The sequence below is a fragment of the Aptenodytes patagonicus genome, chromosome 5 (assembly GCF_965638725.1).
Source record: "Aptenodytes patagonicus chromosome 5, bAptPat1.pri.cur, whole genome shotgun sequence".
NCBI lineage: Eukaryota > Metazoa > Chordata > Aves > Sphenisciformes > Spheniscidae > Aptenodytes > Aptenodytes patagonicus.
This window is the reverse complement of record NC_134953.1, coordinates 16,973,296-16,989,967: the sequence shown is the minus strand read 5'-3', so window position 1 is coordinate 16,989,967 and position 16,672 is coordinate 16,973,296. Positions and strand designations below refer to the sequence as shown.

The following is a 16,672-nucleotide window of genomic DNA, read 5'->3' as shown; positions in this document are numbered from 1 at the left end:
GAGCCTGGCTCATTTCCCCGGTGGGGGGCGCAGACTTCTGGGGGCAGGGGAGGAGAGGGACACCCATGATTCCCCAACGTGGAAAGGAGTAAAGGCCTGCAACCAGCAGCACCTTTAGCTACTCAACATATGGAAGGGCAATGGAGTCCCAGCCTGGGCTGCACAGAGACTCCGTGCAGCGTTACCAAAACAGATATATTTATTCCTCTGGGGCGTGGGTTGCCACACACTGAATGCGTGTGCACAGGCCTGCCCTCTCCACTCATACGTGGCGAGTCTGTCCGTCACTGTCCCTGGCTGCAGCAGAGGCTGGGCAAGCCACGAGCGGCACAGCTCCTTCCCTCCTGCAGGTGCCGGGAAGGTGCCGCAGTGAGGGGTGCTGTCTGCCGGCCCCCATGCTCCAGCCCCGGCACTCGGGGCAGTACTGGGCTCCAAGGGTCTGTGGCATCGGTTGGATGGGTTAGCAGGGGCCCGGTCAGATTGTCAGTCAGCACAGGGAGGGGATGCAGGGCGTTCACCTGCCCGGGCTCCCCAGCAGGAACCTGTGGGGGCAGAGATGGTGCCATCAGCCATGTCCCCAGTATGCCAGCGCCCCAGCAGCTCCAGCCACATGCACTCACCATTCCCCCCGTGCTGCCACCGCCTCCTTCCGCACCAGCCTCTTCTTGTCATCCAAAGGCTTGGCCAGCGCCCGGATAACTCGGGCCTTGTACGGGAGCAGCTGTAGGACAGAAAGGGCTCTTAGTGGGAGAGCTGGGTGCTGGCTGCCCCCCAGGAGGAGGTTTGGTACCCCCTTGCCCCTCTACATGCAGGAGCAGGCTGCGGGGAGCACTTACCACTGTTGTGGGCAGGCTGGTAAGCGCATAGGCACAGCGCAGGGCAGCAATGCGGACAGCCTGGAACAGACAGACAGGGGTGAGGGCAGCGGAAGGGGCAGGGGCGGAGGAGAGGGGCGTGGGGAGGGAAGAAGGGGGCACACGCACCATGGTGGGGCTGGAGGCGAGGCTGAGGAACTTGGTGACCAGTGTGTCGACGTGCAGGCTCATGATCTGGGGAGCTTCGAGCAGCAGGGGCTGGAGGCAGCTCAGCGTGGAGAGCTGCACCACGCGGTCCGAGCAGGACAAAGCCTCAAGCAGGAGGGAGAGCAGCTGCGGGTGGGGAGGACACAGGAGACATGAGTAACTCCCAGCCGTGCACTCTGCACTGCCACAATCCCCCCTGCCAAGGCTGGCTCTCACCGTGGGCAGCTCTGTCACCAGCACAGGCTTGGGGAGGTGGTTGAGCACATGGGACAGGCCCTTCAGGTAATTGGCTTTCACGTCTGTGGAGAGCAGAGATGGTTACAGGCAGCCAGGGGAAGGAGGGGACGCTGGCTCAGGTCCCCTGGGTAAGGGGTCACGGGGTGGCGAGGCCGGGCTGGGGGTGGCCGCTCACCGGGGCCAGCCCCGTGGAAGCCCTGCACCAGCTTGGGGACGTTGTCGGTGAAGAAGCGCTGGCGGAACATGATGCGCACGTCAGCGTGGCAGTCCTTGTGCAGCACGTCCGGGGACTCGGCCATGAGCAGGGAGAAGCCATCGGCCGCAGCGGGGCCCAGCTCCACGTCGCCCAGCAGGCCCAGCAGCTGCGAGGGAGAGAGCCCTGAGACAGGGCGCCCTGCTGCTGGGCGGGTCCCAGCCGGCCGCAGGGGGAGTGGGCAGGCTCCTTGGACATCACCCAGCCCCACCGCTGCCTACCTTGTCCGTCAGGCGGGAGCTCAGGGGGTGGTAGCGCAGCACCAGGGCTTTGGTCACCTGTGCAGGCAGAGCAGAGTCAGCACCAGGCCGTCCCCCCTGTCTCTCCCCCCGTCCCGCATCCAGGGCAGGCCTTACCCAGAGCAGCAGGGTGAGTGCCTGTGTTCGGCGGGGCCCCTCTGCAAGGCCAGGCTCCATCCTGTTCACTGCAAGCTGCAGGATCTCATCCAGCTGCTGCCCTGGGAACACAGAAGGGACAGGCTGAGCCATTCCCCTGCCAGCAGTGAGCAGGGACCCACAGTGTCCTGCCCAGCCCCCTTACCCGCCGGGTGCTTGTTCACCAGCCCTGCGAAGCACTTGGCAGCTGTGGTGGCTGTGAAGGGGCAGTTGCAGGAGCAGCTCAGCGCCAGCAGCTCCCGGAGCAGCCGTTCCTGCTGAGGAATTGCCACCTGGAAGAGACATGGAGCATGTTACAGCCCGGGGCCGCAGCTGCTCCCTTCTTCTGCCCATGGAGCTTGCTGTGGACCCAGTCAGGAGGGCGCTCGGTCAGGGCTCCTTCTCCACCCTGCTCCCCACCAACTTACATTGCGGGGCAAGGAGCAGACGAAGGCCATGAGGAGGACGACCAGACGTCTCTGTGCCTCCAAGCACTCCCCATCCTGCGGGGGAAGAACAGTGCCCGTGTCATCACGGTCCTTGCTGCCAGCCTATGCCAACATCCTCATTCCCGGCCCCTGTTCCAGCATCCCAGCCCCAAGCACCCAACACACCTCGAAGGGCTGGAAGGAGCAGGGAAAACTGTTCTGGGGCAGGAAGGAGACCTCCCCGTCCAGGAAGAGGGGCACCACGTGAGAGACGCTCTGGGCAGCCAGCCTAGGAGAAAGGAGACATCGCAATGTGCTGCTCTGGGAGGGTCACCAGAGAGCTCCTGGGTACCTCCCAGGAGGCGCAGGGTCTCCCTGTACAGACAGCAGTGGGGGGGACGCAGCCTGCCCCCTCCCCACGATGGAGTGCCCAGCGTCCCGCCCCAGCATCACTCACTCAGGGCTCAGGTGAGTGGTGGCAGCGCTGATGACGGGGACCATGGCAGCCAGCACCTCTTCCTCCAGCAGTGCCTTGCCCAGCAGCGGGTGGGTGCTCTCTGCAGGCAGCGGGAGGAGAAGGACAGCTGCAACCCGCTGCCCAGAGGGAGGAGGCAGGCACAGCCCCCTGACCCACGCCTACTGTGGGCAGGGCTGCTCTGCCTCTGGCAGCCGGGCCCGCAGTGCCCGCGGTTGCCGGAGGGCGGCAGCAGCAGCGCTGGCTGCAGGATCAGGGACACCCCAGAGCCCGGGGAACTGCCTGCTCTCCCCTCTCCCGCTCCAGCCCCCCACCTACCTTGCGTGGCAGCCTGTACAGCCATGGCCAGCAGGCAGGGCACCACTGTCTGGTGGTAGTACCAGCAACCCTCCGCATCCTGCTGGCACTGCAGGGCCACACGGTGCAGGCTCTGGCACACAGAGACCACGTCCTGGGTGTTCCTGGCCTTGCTCCCTGCAGGGCACAGTCATCGTCACATCAAACAGCCGCAGCACCCCCACCCCGATCTTCACCGGGATCCCGGTGCAATGCAGCCCTCCCTACTCCCCCCTCCACTGGTGGGATTCACAGCCGGCCCCGGGGGCCTCACCCTACTGCCATCCCCACTCCCTCCCAGCCATCCCTGGTAACGGAGGCAGCTCCTGCCCAGACGTGCTCCGTGCAGCTGCCCGTCGTGGGCTGCATTACCTTTCTGCACCTTCCGGAGATGCTGCAGCAGGACAGGGACAGTCTCCCTCACGATGCTGGTGTGGATAGACACGGCTGCCAGGGCCTGCAGGCAGCGCTGCTGCAGGGAGCAGTGGTCACGGGAGCTCTCCTCCTCCCGCTCTGAAGAGGAAACACACCTCAGAAGGGTGTTGGGGTGACCCCACGCCCCCCTCACCCAAGGGCATTCAGGGCCCAGACCCTGCCAGGGTGGATGGGGTGAAGCAGCACAGCAGAACTAGCCTGTGCCAGGCCCAAGGCACTCTGCCTGCTATGTGGCTAGGCAGCTCCTCACTGCAAGGGTGATCCCGGCCGTGCAGGCTGCTTGCCAGCACCAGGCATGGCCTTCTCTGTGCCAGCACCACAGTGCCTGTGCTGGGAATCCCCCAAGAAGGAGAGCCACCGACCTATGCTGTGTGGCACAGCCCTGCTGGCTGGTAGGAGCCAAACGGGGATGGGACAGGCTTCACCCCAAAACCAGACATCACTCCCTTCCCAAGGCCGCCAGCCCTACCTGACTGCAGCTCCTCTTCAAGCCTGGGTACCATGCGTCCAGAGAAAACCTTTGGGTAGAGGGGGGCCAGAGATCCAGCTGCCTCCATCGCTGCTTCGCTGCCAGGGGGCAAGAGAGCAGGAGGGGTGATGTGAGCACTGCAAACCCTGGGCTGCTTGTACACCAGCTGCAAAGATCTGGGCCAGAAGATGCCTCCAGAAACCCATTTCTCAGCAATCTGCCTTTCACCCTACTGGCAGGCAGGGCAGAGCCCCCTACTTTGACAGGCCCAGACTTTCTAATTTCCAGCACAGAAATCGCCTGGTTTATCCCTTTGCTCTTACACCCACATGGTCTTTTAGTTCAGACAGTTCCTGTGCCTTCCCCCAGACTACAGCACCTCTCTGCAGCAAAGCCAGGCTTTGCTCCTCTCCCCAGAGCGTGGGTGACTGCGATGGTGCCAGCCTGCCCCTCACCTGCTCTGGGAATCCTCCTCATGCAGAGCGAGACGGATGAGGTGATCCACAACCAGCTCCAGGTCAGAGGGAGACAGGAAGCCTGCAACAAGAGACATAGAGGAATCCTGCCCTCGGCCAAAGGCGAAGATGCCAGCATCCTTCCCCCTCATCCAGGCTAGCAGCAACGCAGCAGCATGCCAAACGCCAGAAATACAGGGTGCCCAGCACCCACAGGCAAGAGAGAGACCAAGTGTCCCTGGAGCTCATGGCCTGGGTAGGAAGCACTGCCACTCTCCTGTGCACCTACAGGCAGCACAGGCGGCAGGCAAAGGACATCCCAGCAGCCACGTGGCACCATGTCTCCCAGAACAGGGTGACACCTCCCTCTGCCTCTCTAAGGGAAACGAGGCACCAACCTTGCAGGGAGCCCAGGACAATCAGTGCCCTGATCCCGACGAGCTGCAGCTGCACACTGGGATCCGTCAGCGCCGAGAATACCACAGAGCAAATCGGGGCTCGGAGTGACAGCAGAGTGCTCTCATCTGGAGAGAGAGGCACGAAGTCACTGCCTGCGTCTGGCTGTCACCGCACAGCCACCACCACGGCACCTGACAGACCCTTTCTGGGGCCCTGCCAGTTGACACCCAACCATGCAGGGGCCCTGGGACACGGCAGGGGGTTGCACATGCAGCCGCCCAGGTCAGTGAGCTTTCCTTCTCTGTCAGCATATGGGAAGGTGAGGTCAGAGCCAGCAGCCCCCTGGGACACGGGTGCCTCCAGAGGGACCAGCCAGCCTCACCTTCTTCCACATGTCCCCACTTCTGCTGCAACTCCAGGAAGCCCAGCAGCATTTCCAAGATTGTCCTCCTCTGGCTGCTCTGCAGGGACACAAAGGCATAACCCAGATCACCGTCACTGCTGGGACACAGCTACACCTCAGCCCAGCGCTGCGAGGCCAGAGGGCGCCCACAGGGTCCCCCGCCCACAGCCAGGGAAGGACATCCACTTTGACACCCTGCTCCCACCAAGCCCTGCAGAGCCAGCGGGTGCACTCAGCCCTGCTGTCTGTGACCACAGAGCCCGGGGTGCCCCTCACCTGCGGGTGCTTGGTGTACTGCTCCAGCAGCAGGGGCAGGACGCTGCGTGTGACGCGGTGGTAGGCACGGAGGGAGGCACCTGCTGCTGCCTGCAGGAGTTTGGCACTTGGCCACACCAGCTTCATGTCGGGCTCGCACAGATGGTGCCTGCAATCTGAGATAGGTTGGGCGTCAGCTGCACCGGCACAGCTCCTCTGCCTCGCGTGCGGGGATGAAGCTGATGTCTGGGCTGGGACGTGCTGCCGGGGCACAGCTCTGAGCTGCCGCACAGCCTCCCTAACAGAGGTGCTTCCCCCAGCTCCAAGCGCACAGCACAGCCTTGGACGCCCTAATCCCAGCAGGCAGGAAAGCAACTCAATCCAATAGGCATCGCCTACTGTGCCCCTCTCTCCTCCCTTTCTGCAGCCAATTCCCTTGGAGAAACCAACGGTGGCTGTGAGAGCTAGAAAGAGAAGAGGCTTCAAAGAGAACAGGAGGGCAGATCTCCAGCTAGGAGGGTGCTTGCAGGCCTGGCTGCTCAGGGCAGGGTAGGTATCTCTGCTAGCTACCTTGCAGGATGCTGCCAAGGAAGGAATCCAGCAGGTCCTCGGTGTCAGAGCTGAGCACGGAGCGGGAGAGGCAGGCAGAGAGGCTGTGCAGTGCGGCCAGGCACTCCGCCTCGACCTTCTCACTTGCTGTCTGGAACACCTGCAGGAGAGGCCGTAGGATGAGCTAAGCTCTGTGCTGACCCCAACCGCAGGCTTGACACTCCCAACATGGGCTGAAGGGCTCAGGCTCCCGCCTCGCTTCCCATGTGCTTCGAACATGCAGCGGAGCACATCCAAGCCCCAGGGACGCACTGATAGGGCTGGCCTGTCCCCCCACTTTCCAGCTGGGTCTGTCCAAGGTGGGGGCTGCTGGGAGATATGGGGCCTGCCTGATCTGGCTGTGATCTCCTGCTCAGCAGGAGCCCAACTGTGGTGGAGCATTTGTAAGGGGCCCTGCGGTACTCACCTCCCTGCGCAGGGATGACCAGAGGCTGGGGAGGAATTCCTGCAGCTCCTTCTGCCCGTAGATGGCACAGCAGGCAGTCTGCAAGAGGGAGCCAGGAGAAAGCATCAGAGAGAAGCCAGTACCGGGAGACACAGAGCAGGGACACTGCCCATCCTGGCAGGCTCATGCTGAACTGCATGAACCACTCAAGGGAAGAGAAAAAGAGGAAAAAGTGATGCAGGCCGAACTAGGACCCTGGAAATTGTGGCTCTGCAAGGGAGAGTCTCTGGCTGGCAGGGAGAAGGGCTCAGAAGTGGCTGACTGCTGCTGCCACAGGCCAGCTGTGGGCTGAAGGGAGTAGGGGATCTCTCCTTACCAGAGTCTGCAGGGAGTCAAGCTTGGCACTTTGCAGGTCTGAGTCCATCTTCTCAATGAGCAGAGGGAGCAGGAACTGCAGAGAGAGGCACTTAGACTCAGCCCACCTTTGCACCACCTTGTCCGCGGCCCTGCAGGGCTGCAAGCTCAGCCTCTCTCAGGAGAGCAGAGGTGGAGGGATACCTGCAACAGGCAGCCCCTTCCCAGGGTGTCAGCGTCAGCACCCTCCCCATGCCCAGCCCCAGCAGGAGACAGGGCTGCCCTAGTGCATGCTCCTGGTCCCAGCTGTTCCCATCCCACGGAGCCACAGCGGGAGCTGCAGCACTATGAAATGCATCCTGTGCTCAGGGAACAGTGGGGTGTTCAAGAACCCCCTAGGAGCTTCCTACCTCAGCAAATTGGGGTGTGGAAGCCAGTACGGCCCGGAGGCTGAGGATCAGGTCTTCTCTCTGGATGCCGTGAGGGTCATTGGGGGGCTGGAAGGGAAGCACAGAGAGCAGGTCACCGGTCAGGAAACCTCCAACCCAGCCATCAGCTGAGGCTGCATCACCTCATCTCCAGCAAGGCAGCAGCGATGCCAGTCACTGCAGCCAGCTTGGCACCGGCCTGCCAGCCTGGGTACCACAGCTCGCAGCTCAATACTGCCCAGCCAAGACTCTTGCCCGCCCTCTCCTCCCATTCCCTGGAGGGGACACAACCGCCTGAGAAAACACCAGAAGGAATAGACTGTGGCACAGGACAGACTCACTCACTGGAGTAAAATCAATGGGGAAGTAGCAGGATGTCACTTCAAACAGCTCCTCCACAAAGGGACCTGCAGGGAGAGGAGAGAGGGAGTGAGCAGAGATGCTGGGCAAAAGAGGCACAGCAGCCATGCCCAGCACCCATGACAGGCTGGCTCTGCAGCTCCTAAAGCATGTCAGGGACAACCTCAGCCCTGGTCAGACCCAAGGTCCATCCCTCCAACAGCTCAAAGAAAAGCAACATGTTCCCCGATCAGCTCTGCACGGTAGGCACAGGCTCACCCAGGGTGTAGTTCTTGGTAATGAGATCATGCACGATCTGGAAGGCCACCAGCAGGTTGCGGGGATCCTTCTCCCCGTCCATCACCTGGATAAAGCCAAACGTGAAGTCGGCACCCAGGCCCTTCAGCTCTGCAGAAAGAAGGAGTGTGAGCAGGTGCAGGACACCAGACCTCACCAACATGCAATGAAACCAGCCTGGCTTCCCCAGCCCCACAGCCCTTCCAGCTCTCCCCAGGCAGAGCCACAGAGACCTTGGAGAAGGTGATAGCGAGCCATTTTCCCAGCCTGGGCAACCCCACAGTGGTTCTGGCATCTGCCCCCTCACCTTCCTCCCTGGTGCCCATGAAGTTGGTGATGATGCTGTAGACTGTGTGGCGGTCCAGCTGCATCAGGGACTGGAGGGAGGAGCAGAGCAATCAGAACAAGCCTCTGCACGTGGCAGCACTGCTACCCACCACCCAGGGGCAGCGCATGCCCTTGAGAAGAGGGCAGGATCCCCAGCAGCTCAGCTGCTGCTTCCTGACATGCAGATCCCATTTACCACATGCAAAGTGCGCGCATGCCTATGCAATGGCACCTGAACATGACTGTGTCCATCACTGTATGAATGCACCATCACAGTCACACCAGGGCCACACATGCTGCCCAAGGCCCTGCCAGCATAAACAATCTTAAATTTGAGGAGAATTTGGGGGCTGGGGGCACTTAAACACAGCCTGGAGAACAGAGCAAAGGAAATAACTGCCCCAGGGCCGAGAGAAGAGAGGACAAAGGCCAAGCAGGATCCTCAGCTGTTGTCTGCCTCTCTCTCTGCAGAGAGACACGCTGTCTCTAAGCTCCGCAGGAGCACTGCACTGCTGCTGAAGGATGTGCTACACTGCACTACTACTGAATGCAACTCAGTCCTCAGGGCAGGCAGGCCATCCCCAGACACCCAGAGAGCAGGGACAGGAGGATGGGAAATCACATTGCTCACCTGCACGTGTACCTCCTGGAAGATAGCTTTGAGCACAGACACTGCTAGCCCCGGGGACAGCACCTCACACATGCTCTGAGGACAGGAAAAGAGAAAAGCAAGAGAGAAAACCATGATGGCAGACATAAAACAGAGCTCCTGCTTCTGTACAGCAGCCACATGCAGGACCCTCTCCTACCCTGGGGAGAGCTCACCACCCCCACAGAACAGGACAGGACAGGATACCTATCACCTATGCTGCTCCCCAGGGTGACCAGGGAATCCTTGTCCCAACACCAGCATGGGGCAGGAAATCAAGGCAGTCTCCTCTCTCCTGCCCCTCTGCAAGGGGCACAGCAGGAGCACTGAGGAGACAGGGCAATGCCACCAGGCAGGAGCTGACAGCCCAGCCGGGCCGTGCTTGACATCCTGCTGCAACCTGTACCCTGGTGTTGCACCTCCCCAGCACCACTCTGGAGCACATCCCAGTGCTGCAGGCTGGGGGGCGCGAGCTCACCAGTGCTCGGAGTCCCTGGAGCACCGAGGGGATCACGAGGTGATGATCTTGCAGCCGATTCTCATAGAACAGGACCAGGTGCAGCACTATCAGAAACAGACACCAACGTGTGTTAGTCCCAGGAAATGCAGCTGCCGGGCTCTGGCCCCAGCTCTGCCAAAAGCAGCTGCCGGATGAACAGCAAGCATATCTCGCACTGGTGAATGGGATTAACTGCCACTGTTGGGTGCATCCACCTGGCTCCAACGCCTTTGCCCTCCCCCTGTGAGCAACCCACATCTGACCGCAGCAGGGCAGCACCCACCTCTGGCCGCTGCAGAGGTGCTGGAGCTACCCGAAAGGCACTTGCCCTGGCCTGTCCAGACACGTGGGTGCAGACACCAGCAGTGAAGCGGCAGACGCCTGCTCAGCCGAGGCTGGACGATGTCGTGGGGTGGGGCGCAGGGCTGGAGCAGGAGCTCCGGCTTCCCCGCGCTGGCTCCACAACACGTTCCCGGCCCCTGAGTCACGGCCATGGGCGCCTGCACACCCCGGCCCTGGGGAGTGGCAGCAGGAAGCAGACTGGAAGAGCCGGCTAGCAGCATCCTGTGCCCACAGCTGCTGCAGAAACTCACCCCCCCAGGAGGCAGCCTGACGCAGCGCTTGAGAAATGAATTGCATGAGGAGGGACACGAAGGGAGACAGGGCCAGCTGGGGGTGTCACAGCAGCTGCCTACGCCCTCCCGGGAAGCTGGCTCTGCCCACCCTCCTCCAGAGCTCCTGGTGACTTGGCTCTAACCCAGCTCGCTCCCCTCACCCAGCTGCCCTGACTCTGCCAGGCCTCCCCACCCCAGCTCTCCCTCCGGAGCGCCCCAGTCCCCATCACAGTCATCACACCCGACTCCAGCTACATCAGTAGTTAGTCTGTCCATACCCTCTCTGCACAGCTGCTCTTGGCCCTGCCTGGCACCAGTGTGAAACTTACAGAGAGCCAAACGCCAAGGACTAAGCACCTTTTACTTCCATCCTTCCCTTCCTCCACCTCACTTACTAGCTGGGCCCTCCTGCCTTGCCAGCCTGCTGGCACAGGTTCAGCTACCCATCAGCAAGGCCCCCAGTCCAAATCAAAGTTTGGCAGCGCTTACTGGCTTCCCCTGCTGCCAGCCAGTTGCTATGGGGCATTTAACACAGGCAGACCTTCTCTTTGCCTCCTCGAACGGGGCATCTTCCTCTCCCCACTCCGGTCCTCCGCTCCACTCTCATCCTTACGCTGATCCCCCCTCCTCCCCAGGCCCCAGGGTTCCCCCAGAGTTAAGCTGGGCAGGCCACAGGGCTGCAGCACGACTCGCTTTGTGAAGGATGGTTTTCCTGCACTGAATCACCACCCAAGGATTTTGACATGCAGATGTGTCCCCAAGGCGTCCCACGTGGTGCTGAGCACGCCTGGGTGTGCAACACCCACACACTGCTGGGGGCACCAGCTACAGCACCAGGGCTTTGGCGTGTTCAGGGAGTGACCCGAATTGTGTGGTGAGGTTGGCAAAAAGGCTGCAGCGTGAGGCCCCGTGCCCTCCTTGGACTTTGACTTGAGAGACATGTACAAAGTTGTCGTGGTGCTAAATCAATCCCTTTGCCAACTGCAGGACAGACACTTGAGTGGCACAGGCTTTGCCCCCAACCTGCCGGCAGCCACTCAGGAGCGCAGAGCAGCCCTTACCTTCCTTCTCCTGGAGCAGGGAGTAACACTGGAGCAGGACTTGTGACAGCAGCTGGATGCCACGCCCTCGCGTCCGAGGATCTGTGTTCTCCAGGCAAGAGCTAGCCCAAGTGGGGAGAAAGCCCAAGAGGCCTGTTGTGAGCAGGGACACCCAAGCAGGAAGCACATCCTGAGCAGACACATTATAAAAACAAAGAGGTGCTGCTCTCTGGGCAGGGGGGCCGTGGCCCAGTCCTGCCTGACTGGCTGGCAGGGTGGGAGCAGAATCCTCTTCCCCTGACTATGCTGCACGCATATACCCGGCCCCAGAGCCACGGAGCAATAAATCCAAGTTCTCAAGTCAGACCAAAGAAATTGCTCTTGCACCATGCTCTGCACCTGAAACTCAGGCTCCCAAGATGACAAGGGTTGAAAAAGGGCAAAGCCTCTTACAACGAGGCAAACCCAGCCCCCAGCTTGGGAGAAACGAGCCTCCCCGAGTCCCAGGCCACGACAGCTCGCAGACAGAAGCAAAAGCTGAGCGCTAGCCAACTCGTGACATGGTGATGTGCAGCTGTGTGCTCAGGCAGCTCCTGCTGGGGACAGTCCAACTGAGAAGTGCCCTGCGGCTCACTGCCTGCCACAACACCTCTCCTCAGTCCTGGGAGAGTATCAAGAGCTACTCCGGCCTTGCTCTTTCCCAAACAGCTCCCAAATCCTGAGAGGGCAAAGCACCACTCAGGCCCTGCGCTGTGAGCGGACAACATCCTTGCAGGCCTGTGTGCTGTGGTGTGTCTACCAGCACTGAAGCTAGCTCGTCCTGGACAAGCATGCACACTTTTCCTTCTCACTGTCCCTCTGTGGGAATCTCCCCTGCAAGGCCCTTACGCGATGTGTAACATGTATAAGGCTTTCCTTACCCCAGGGCTTCCACAAGCTGCAGCACAGTCCAGCTTCCATCTTTCACCCCTGGAGAAAGGAGGTAAAGAGAGTGAACTGAAGAGACTGCCAGACCATCAGTCAGGCATGGCACTGGAGACAGATGCTGGGAAGGGCCCAGCACCGCAGCGGGAAAGGCTGGCCGGGTGCCGGCACCTCACTAAGCACCGAAGGAGCCATGTGCACCCAGTTGGTGGAGCTGCCTCCAGCCCTGCCTGCGAACACGACTGGGACCGAGAGCTGACTCGACTGGATCAGAGCTGAGAGCAGGCAGCAAGGGGTGAACTTGCCGGCACTTTGCCTCTACCCTCTCCCCGCAGCCTGGCTGCAACCGCGACCAACGCATGGCTCCCGAGAGAAGCAGCCATGCTGTGCTCCACTTCGCTGAGATGCCAAAAAACGCTCCTCTAACATGAGCAAGCCAGGAGGAGACAGAGGGCAGCTCCCCAGGTACTTCCTGAGGGAGAAGTGGCAGAGCAAACAGCCCAGACGCTAGTGATCACCCAGCTTCCCACCTTGGCTCCGCCACCCCCATGCTATGCTGAGCAAGACCTGCACAAACTCCCTCCAAGATGGAGGGCAAGGAGAAAGGCAGCTTTGTGGTCAGAGGAAGACGAAGCATTGGGACTCCTGGAGTCTATTTCCAGCTCTGATTCAGACACCCTGCCAGGTTGCCTCACGCACCTCCTGCCTCAATATTCTTGCAACTCAAGTGGGGAAAGAGTCACTCCTCGGGAGGCTTTGGTAGGGACCTGCTGCATCCTACAAGAGCCTTGGCAGAAGGGCAGGTTCTCCACTCCCACCACTCACCGCCAATGTGACACCTTCCCAGTAGGAAAGCTCTGTGTCCCCCTGTGGTCAGACATGGGGTGGGAGGCAAGGGACTGCCTTACCTTCAGCCCTCTAACCTGTAGCTCAGGTGGCAAGGGACATTGCTGGGAAACAAGCAGCACCCCTCACTCTCCACCTGGACAAAACAGCTTTCCTCCACAAAAAAAGCACCTTCCAGTCACCGAGCCTCACTGTCTTTGCCCAGGAGCACTTCTGGGCGCTCCAGAGGGCTCTGTTCATCCCTCTGCCCTGCTGAAGTCTTGCCTACACAACTGACAGGGCACCCACCCCCTCAGAAGCCTAAGGTTTCATTCGGGGCTTTCCCAGGCCTTGTCTCAGCTAGTGTCTCCTGCTGTTGCAAGCATTTACTGGCTCTTCCTAAAGCAGTTAATTCCAGTATTAAGTCACACTGTTCATCAGAGAGGGGTCTCTGGGGATGGGAGAAGGGATGACAATGTTTTCTGACAGCAGGCAGCCCCGGCTCCAGGGATAGAGCTTCCAATCCCACTTGGCACAGCAGGGAAAGGGAGCCTGGACTGAGGGACAGAACAGATAAGGGGAGCTGTGAGGAAGAAGAGGAGCCCAGCAAGCCACAGAGTTGACAGGCACAGGCTGAGCAGGGGGTGCCTCGAGCAACAGCCATAAGGTGCTGGCAAAATTTCTTGCAGAAGAACAACAGTGCAACCGCAAGCGGGTGCTGTGTACCGGCACAAAGCAGAGTGGGCTGCCAGGAGAGCTCGTACGGCCCCTTCACACCCAGTGTCTCAACATCCCGCTCTGCAAGCTCACAAAAAGCCCTCGTGCCTCTGAACCACCATGGAGAAGGTCCGAGACAAACACTATCTCCACAGCCAAGCACTCTGCCTCTCTGCTTTTTCAGAGATCAAAAGCAGCAGCTACACAAAGCAGCTGGTTTCCTAATCAACAGGAAAGAGCTGAAGTGTAATGATCAAACCGCAGTTGGCTATCAATGCTCCCCGTGGTTAGCAGCCCCTTTGCTTGGCTATGGCGAGAGAACTCGCTCTATTCTCAGGGACCCAGAGGTGCGACCAGCTTCGCCTCGTGTGGAGTGACCACACCAGCCCCGACAGCGCGACCTGCTCGCAGGCAGAGCCGCGCAGGCCACAGCTTAAGCGTAAGCACAGCTATAATTGGACCTGCCTCATCAGCACGGCGGGCACAGTGGCGAGCCTGTGAAACTTCTGCCTCCACATCTGGCAGCAGCAGGTTCCCAAGGTTAATTACGCACCTGGAATCCCAGCACTCCCTTTACCAGGAGGGGCTGCTTTCCTATTCTGCTGTTCCTGTAGTCCCAGAGACTAAACAGAAGCAAGCCATTTACCCTTTGCTTCATTATTACTTGGAATCACTCCACTCCCTTTCCTGACACCTCTTCCCCCCTTTCACGCAGTGTCCTTCTAGACATTAATCACTTCTGCGCACTTTCCATTCTTGTCTTCCCCACACTCTCAAAATGTGAGCATGGCATTCACGGGAGTGTGTGATGGATTTCTGTAACAGCAGTATCCTTCTCTCCCCATCTTTTAATAAAAATGAGTTCAGCCTCCTTCTGCCACTCACTGACACGTGCAGCCCGAGCTGCCTGTGACAGCACCGAGGCCTTTCTTCCACTTGCCAAGTTACACTCAATTTAGTACTCAGCAACACATGGGAGAAGCTCAACGTGTTTCTTCCAACAATTGCACAATGGCCACAAGGTTAGAAAAAACCTCCCCTTTCGCTCAAGGATACGTGATGCAATTTAATACTTTCTGATGTATGATTCTATACGAGGTCAGAGGGGCCAAAGAACACTTGCCGGCTCCCTCGCTTGTCAAGGTAGGTTTGTTACAAGTGCCATACGGCTGACGAGAACGGGGGGGTGGGGGGGGTGGGGTGGCTCTTCTCTTTGTACGTCTTCAAAGAGACAAAGCTTTCTGCAGGCACTTCTGTAACATGACCACAGATGACAACAGTAGTTGTAAGGTTATCCCCCCCCCATCCCAAATACGTCGGAGGCTTTGTGCAACTCTTTTGCAACATCTTGAATGTCACATAGTTTAGTGAATTCCCCCAAATTTCCTTGGTATTTTCTTCACTCTGCATTACACGGACCACCAGGTTATCTTCCCGTTTTGCCAGCTCATCTTGTCACCAAGGTACCACGGATCACTTCACAATCCATCAGTCTTGGGAAAGGTCTATAAGCTACCCCTCCATGTAATGTAGCCTACATAGTCATTCTCTGCTCCCTCAACTCCTTTTCAAAACACGCTGAAGCCAATGCCTAGAAACACAAATGCGCTGCCTTATCCTTAAAAAGCCACATTCCTGAAGCTGCAAATTCCCTAAAGTAACAAAGTCACCAAATCGCTGCTCCAAGCAGAAAGACAAATTATCCAAGGAAACCAAATGCCTCAAGCCGTGCCAGGAAAGGAGGAGAAACCACAGAGAGGGTAGTCAGAGCCTGGACCCCAGAAGCAGGGGCCAGCGAAGCCAGTGCATCAGTCGTCTCCCACAGCATCTCGGCAAGGCCAGGAGCTTCCTTCCCACTGTCACCTTCTCTGCCACACAGCCATAGCCACCCCCCGGCCAGTCACACCCAGTACCACCCACAGCAGCTCCCACTGCACACCAAACCTCCGGTGCCAGGGCCTGCAGCCTCGTGCTCCCGTCAGCTCACACATCCCATGCCATATCCCCCCCCCCGAAGCCCCATTCCCTGCTCCAGGCCAGCCGCTGGCCCAACACCTTCAATCTCACCCCATGCTCTAGACCAGCCCCCCAAAACCCTGACCCACCCCACAGACCCCACGACTCTACCTTCACCCCAGCTCGCAACAGCCCTGCATCTACCCACACCCGCCACCGCCTCGCCCCTAGAGCCCCTCACCCTAGCTGCTGCCCCACACCTACCCCACAGCTCCCAGTCCTCATCCCCCCCTTTCAATGCCCAGCTCACAGCTGCAGGACCTACCCATTCCCCCATGCCCTGCCCCATAGCCATGCTCCGCACCGCAGCCTCATGCCCCAGCCCCACAACCCATGGCCACGCTCTGTCCCACGCCCCCACACCCTGCCATGCCCTGCCCCACAGCCGGGCCTGTGCCCTGCCCCATTCTGCATCCTAAGCCCCACCCCACAGCCCTGCCTATGCCCAGCCCCACACCCTGCCCCACATCCCCACGTCCTGCCCCGCAGCCCCACGCTCACCCTCAAAGCCCACCCCGCACCCCCACGTCCCGCCTCACCGCCCCCCAGCCGTGCCCAGGCCCGCCCCAGGCCCGGCCCCGCCGCCGTGCCCACGCCCGGCCCCGCCCCGCAGCCGCGCCCGCCCGGTACCTGCCGCCACTTCCGCGGCGCGGCCGTCCTCCTGCCCGGCCACGAAGTCCTGCACAGAGGCGGCGAGCGCCGCGGCCCCGGTCCCGGCCCCGGCCGCCGCCATGACACCCCGCGCCCAGGGCAGCGGCCGCCGGCCCTCCCGCCGTGCGCATGCGCCGGGCCCTCGCGCCACGGGCGGTGACAGCGCGCGCGCGCACGCGCGCGGCGGGAGCGCCCCCTCCTCACCCCCCCCCCCCCCCCCCCCCCCCCGCCCCTGGGAGGTGGTGGGTGGGAGACGGAGCGGTACGGCGGGGCGGAGGGGACAAAAGCGCTGCGGCAGCGGGCAGGCGCGCGCACGTGGGCGGGGCCGCTGGCGGGGCCGGGGCCGGGGCCGGTGCGGGCGGTCACATGCGCACCTGGGGGGGCGGGGCGGGGCGCGGCGCGAGGTGTCTCCGGCGGCGGGGCGGCCCCGGCGCTCAGAACCGGGCGGTGCGGCTGC

The 16,672-nt window shown here is 60.9% G+C and overlaps 1 protein-coding gene across 2 annotated transcripts; it reads right to left on the bottom strand.

The window, feature by feature from the left end:
- Positions 1-181: 181 nt before the first annotated feature.
- On the bottom strand, positions 182-16,297 carry MMS19 (MMS19 cytosolic iron-sulfur assembly component). Of its 2 annotated transcripts, none has more exons than XM_076338864.1 (31): positions 16,195-16,297; positions 12,003-12,051; positions 11,104-11,204; positions 9,408-9,493; positions 8,912-8,986; positions 8,261-8,330; positions 7,936-8,064; positions 7,663-7,724; positions 7,300-7,386; positions 6,912-6,986; positions 6,557-6,634; positions 6,112-6,250; positions 5,563-5,717; positions 5,266-5,344; positions 4,883-5,008; positions 4,485-4,566; positions 4,030-4,127; positions 3,498-3,638; positions 3,108-3,263; positions 2,772-2,871; positions 2,501-2,603; positions 2,315-2,389; positions 2,053-2,179; positions 1,869-1,969; positions 1,734-1,790; positions 1,435-1,621; positions 1,239-1,321; positions 984-1,148; positions 837-896; positions 621-721; positions 182-542 (listed from the first exon to the last, which is right to left on the bottom strand). In XM_076338864.1, exons 1-31 carry the CDS (start codon positions 16,295-16,297, stop codon positions 515-517), a joined length of 3,078 nt encoding a protein of 1,025 aa, XP_076194979.1. In that variant the 3' UTR covers positions 182-514. The 2 variants fall into 2 exon arrangements, with proteins under 2 accessions (XP_076194979.1, XP_076194980.1); XM_076338865.1 differs by lacking the exon at positions 16,195-16,297 and adding an exon at positions 16,104-16,112.
- Between the last annotated feature and the right edge of the window lie 375 nt (positions 16,298-16,672).

What these genes read in the sequence shown, in the direction of transcription:
- MMS19 (XM_076338864.1), bottom strand. Translation starts at nt 16,297, where the DNA reads ATGGCGGCGGCCGGGGCCGGGACCGGGGCCGCGGCGCTCGCCGCCTCT. An exon ending in GGTCATCCCTGCGCAGGGAG is followed by an intron (nt 6,251 to 6,556) that starts GTGAGTACCGCA and finishes CCTCTCCTGCAG; the next exon opens with GTGTTCCAGACAGCAAGTGA. An exon ending in TCTCCGGAAGGTGCAGAAAG is followed by an intron (nt 3,264 to 3,497) that starts GTAATGCAGCCC and finishes TGTGCCCTGCAG; the next exon opens with GGAGCAAGGCCAGGAACACC.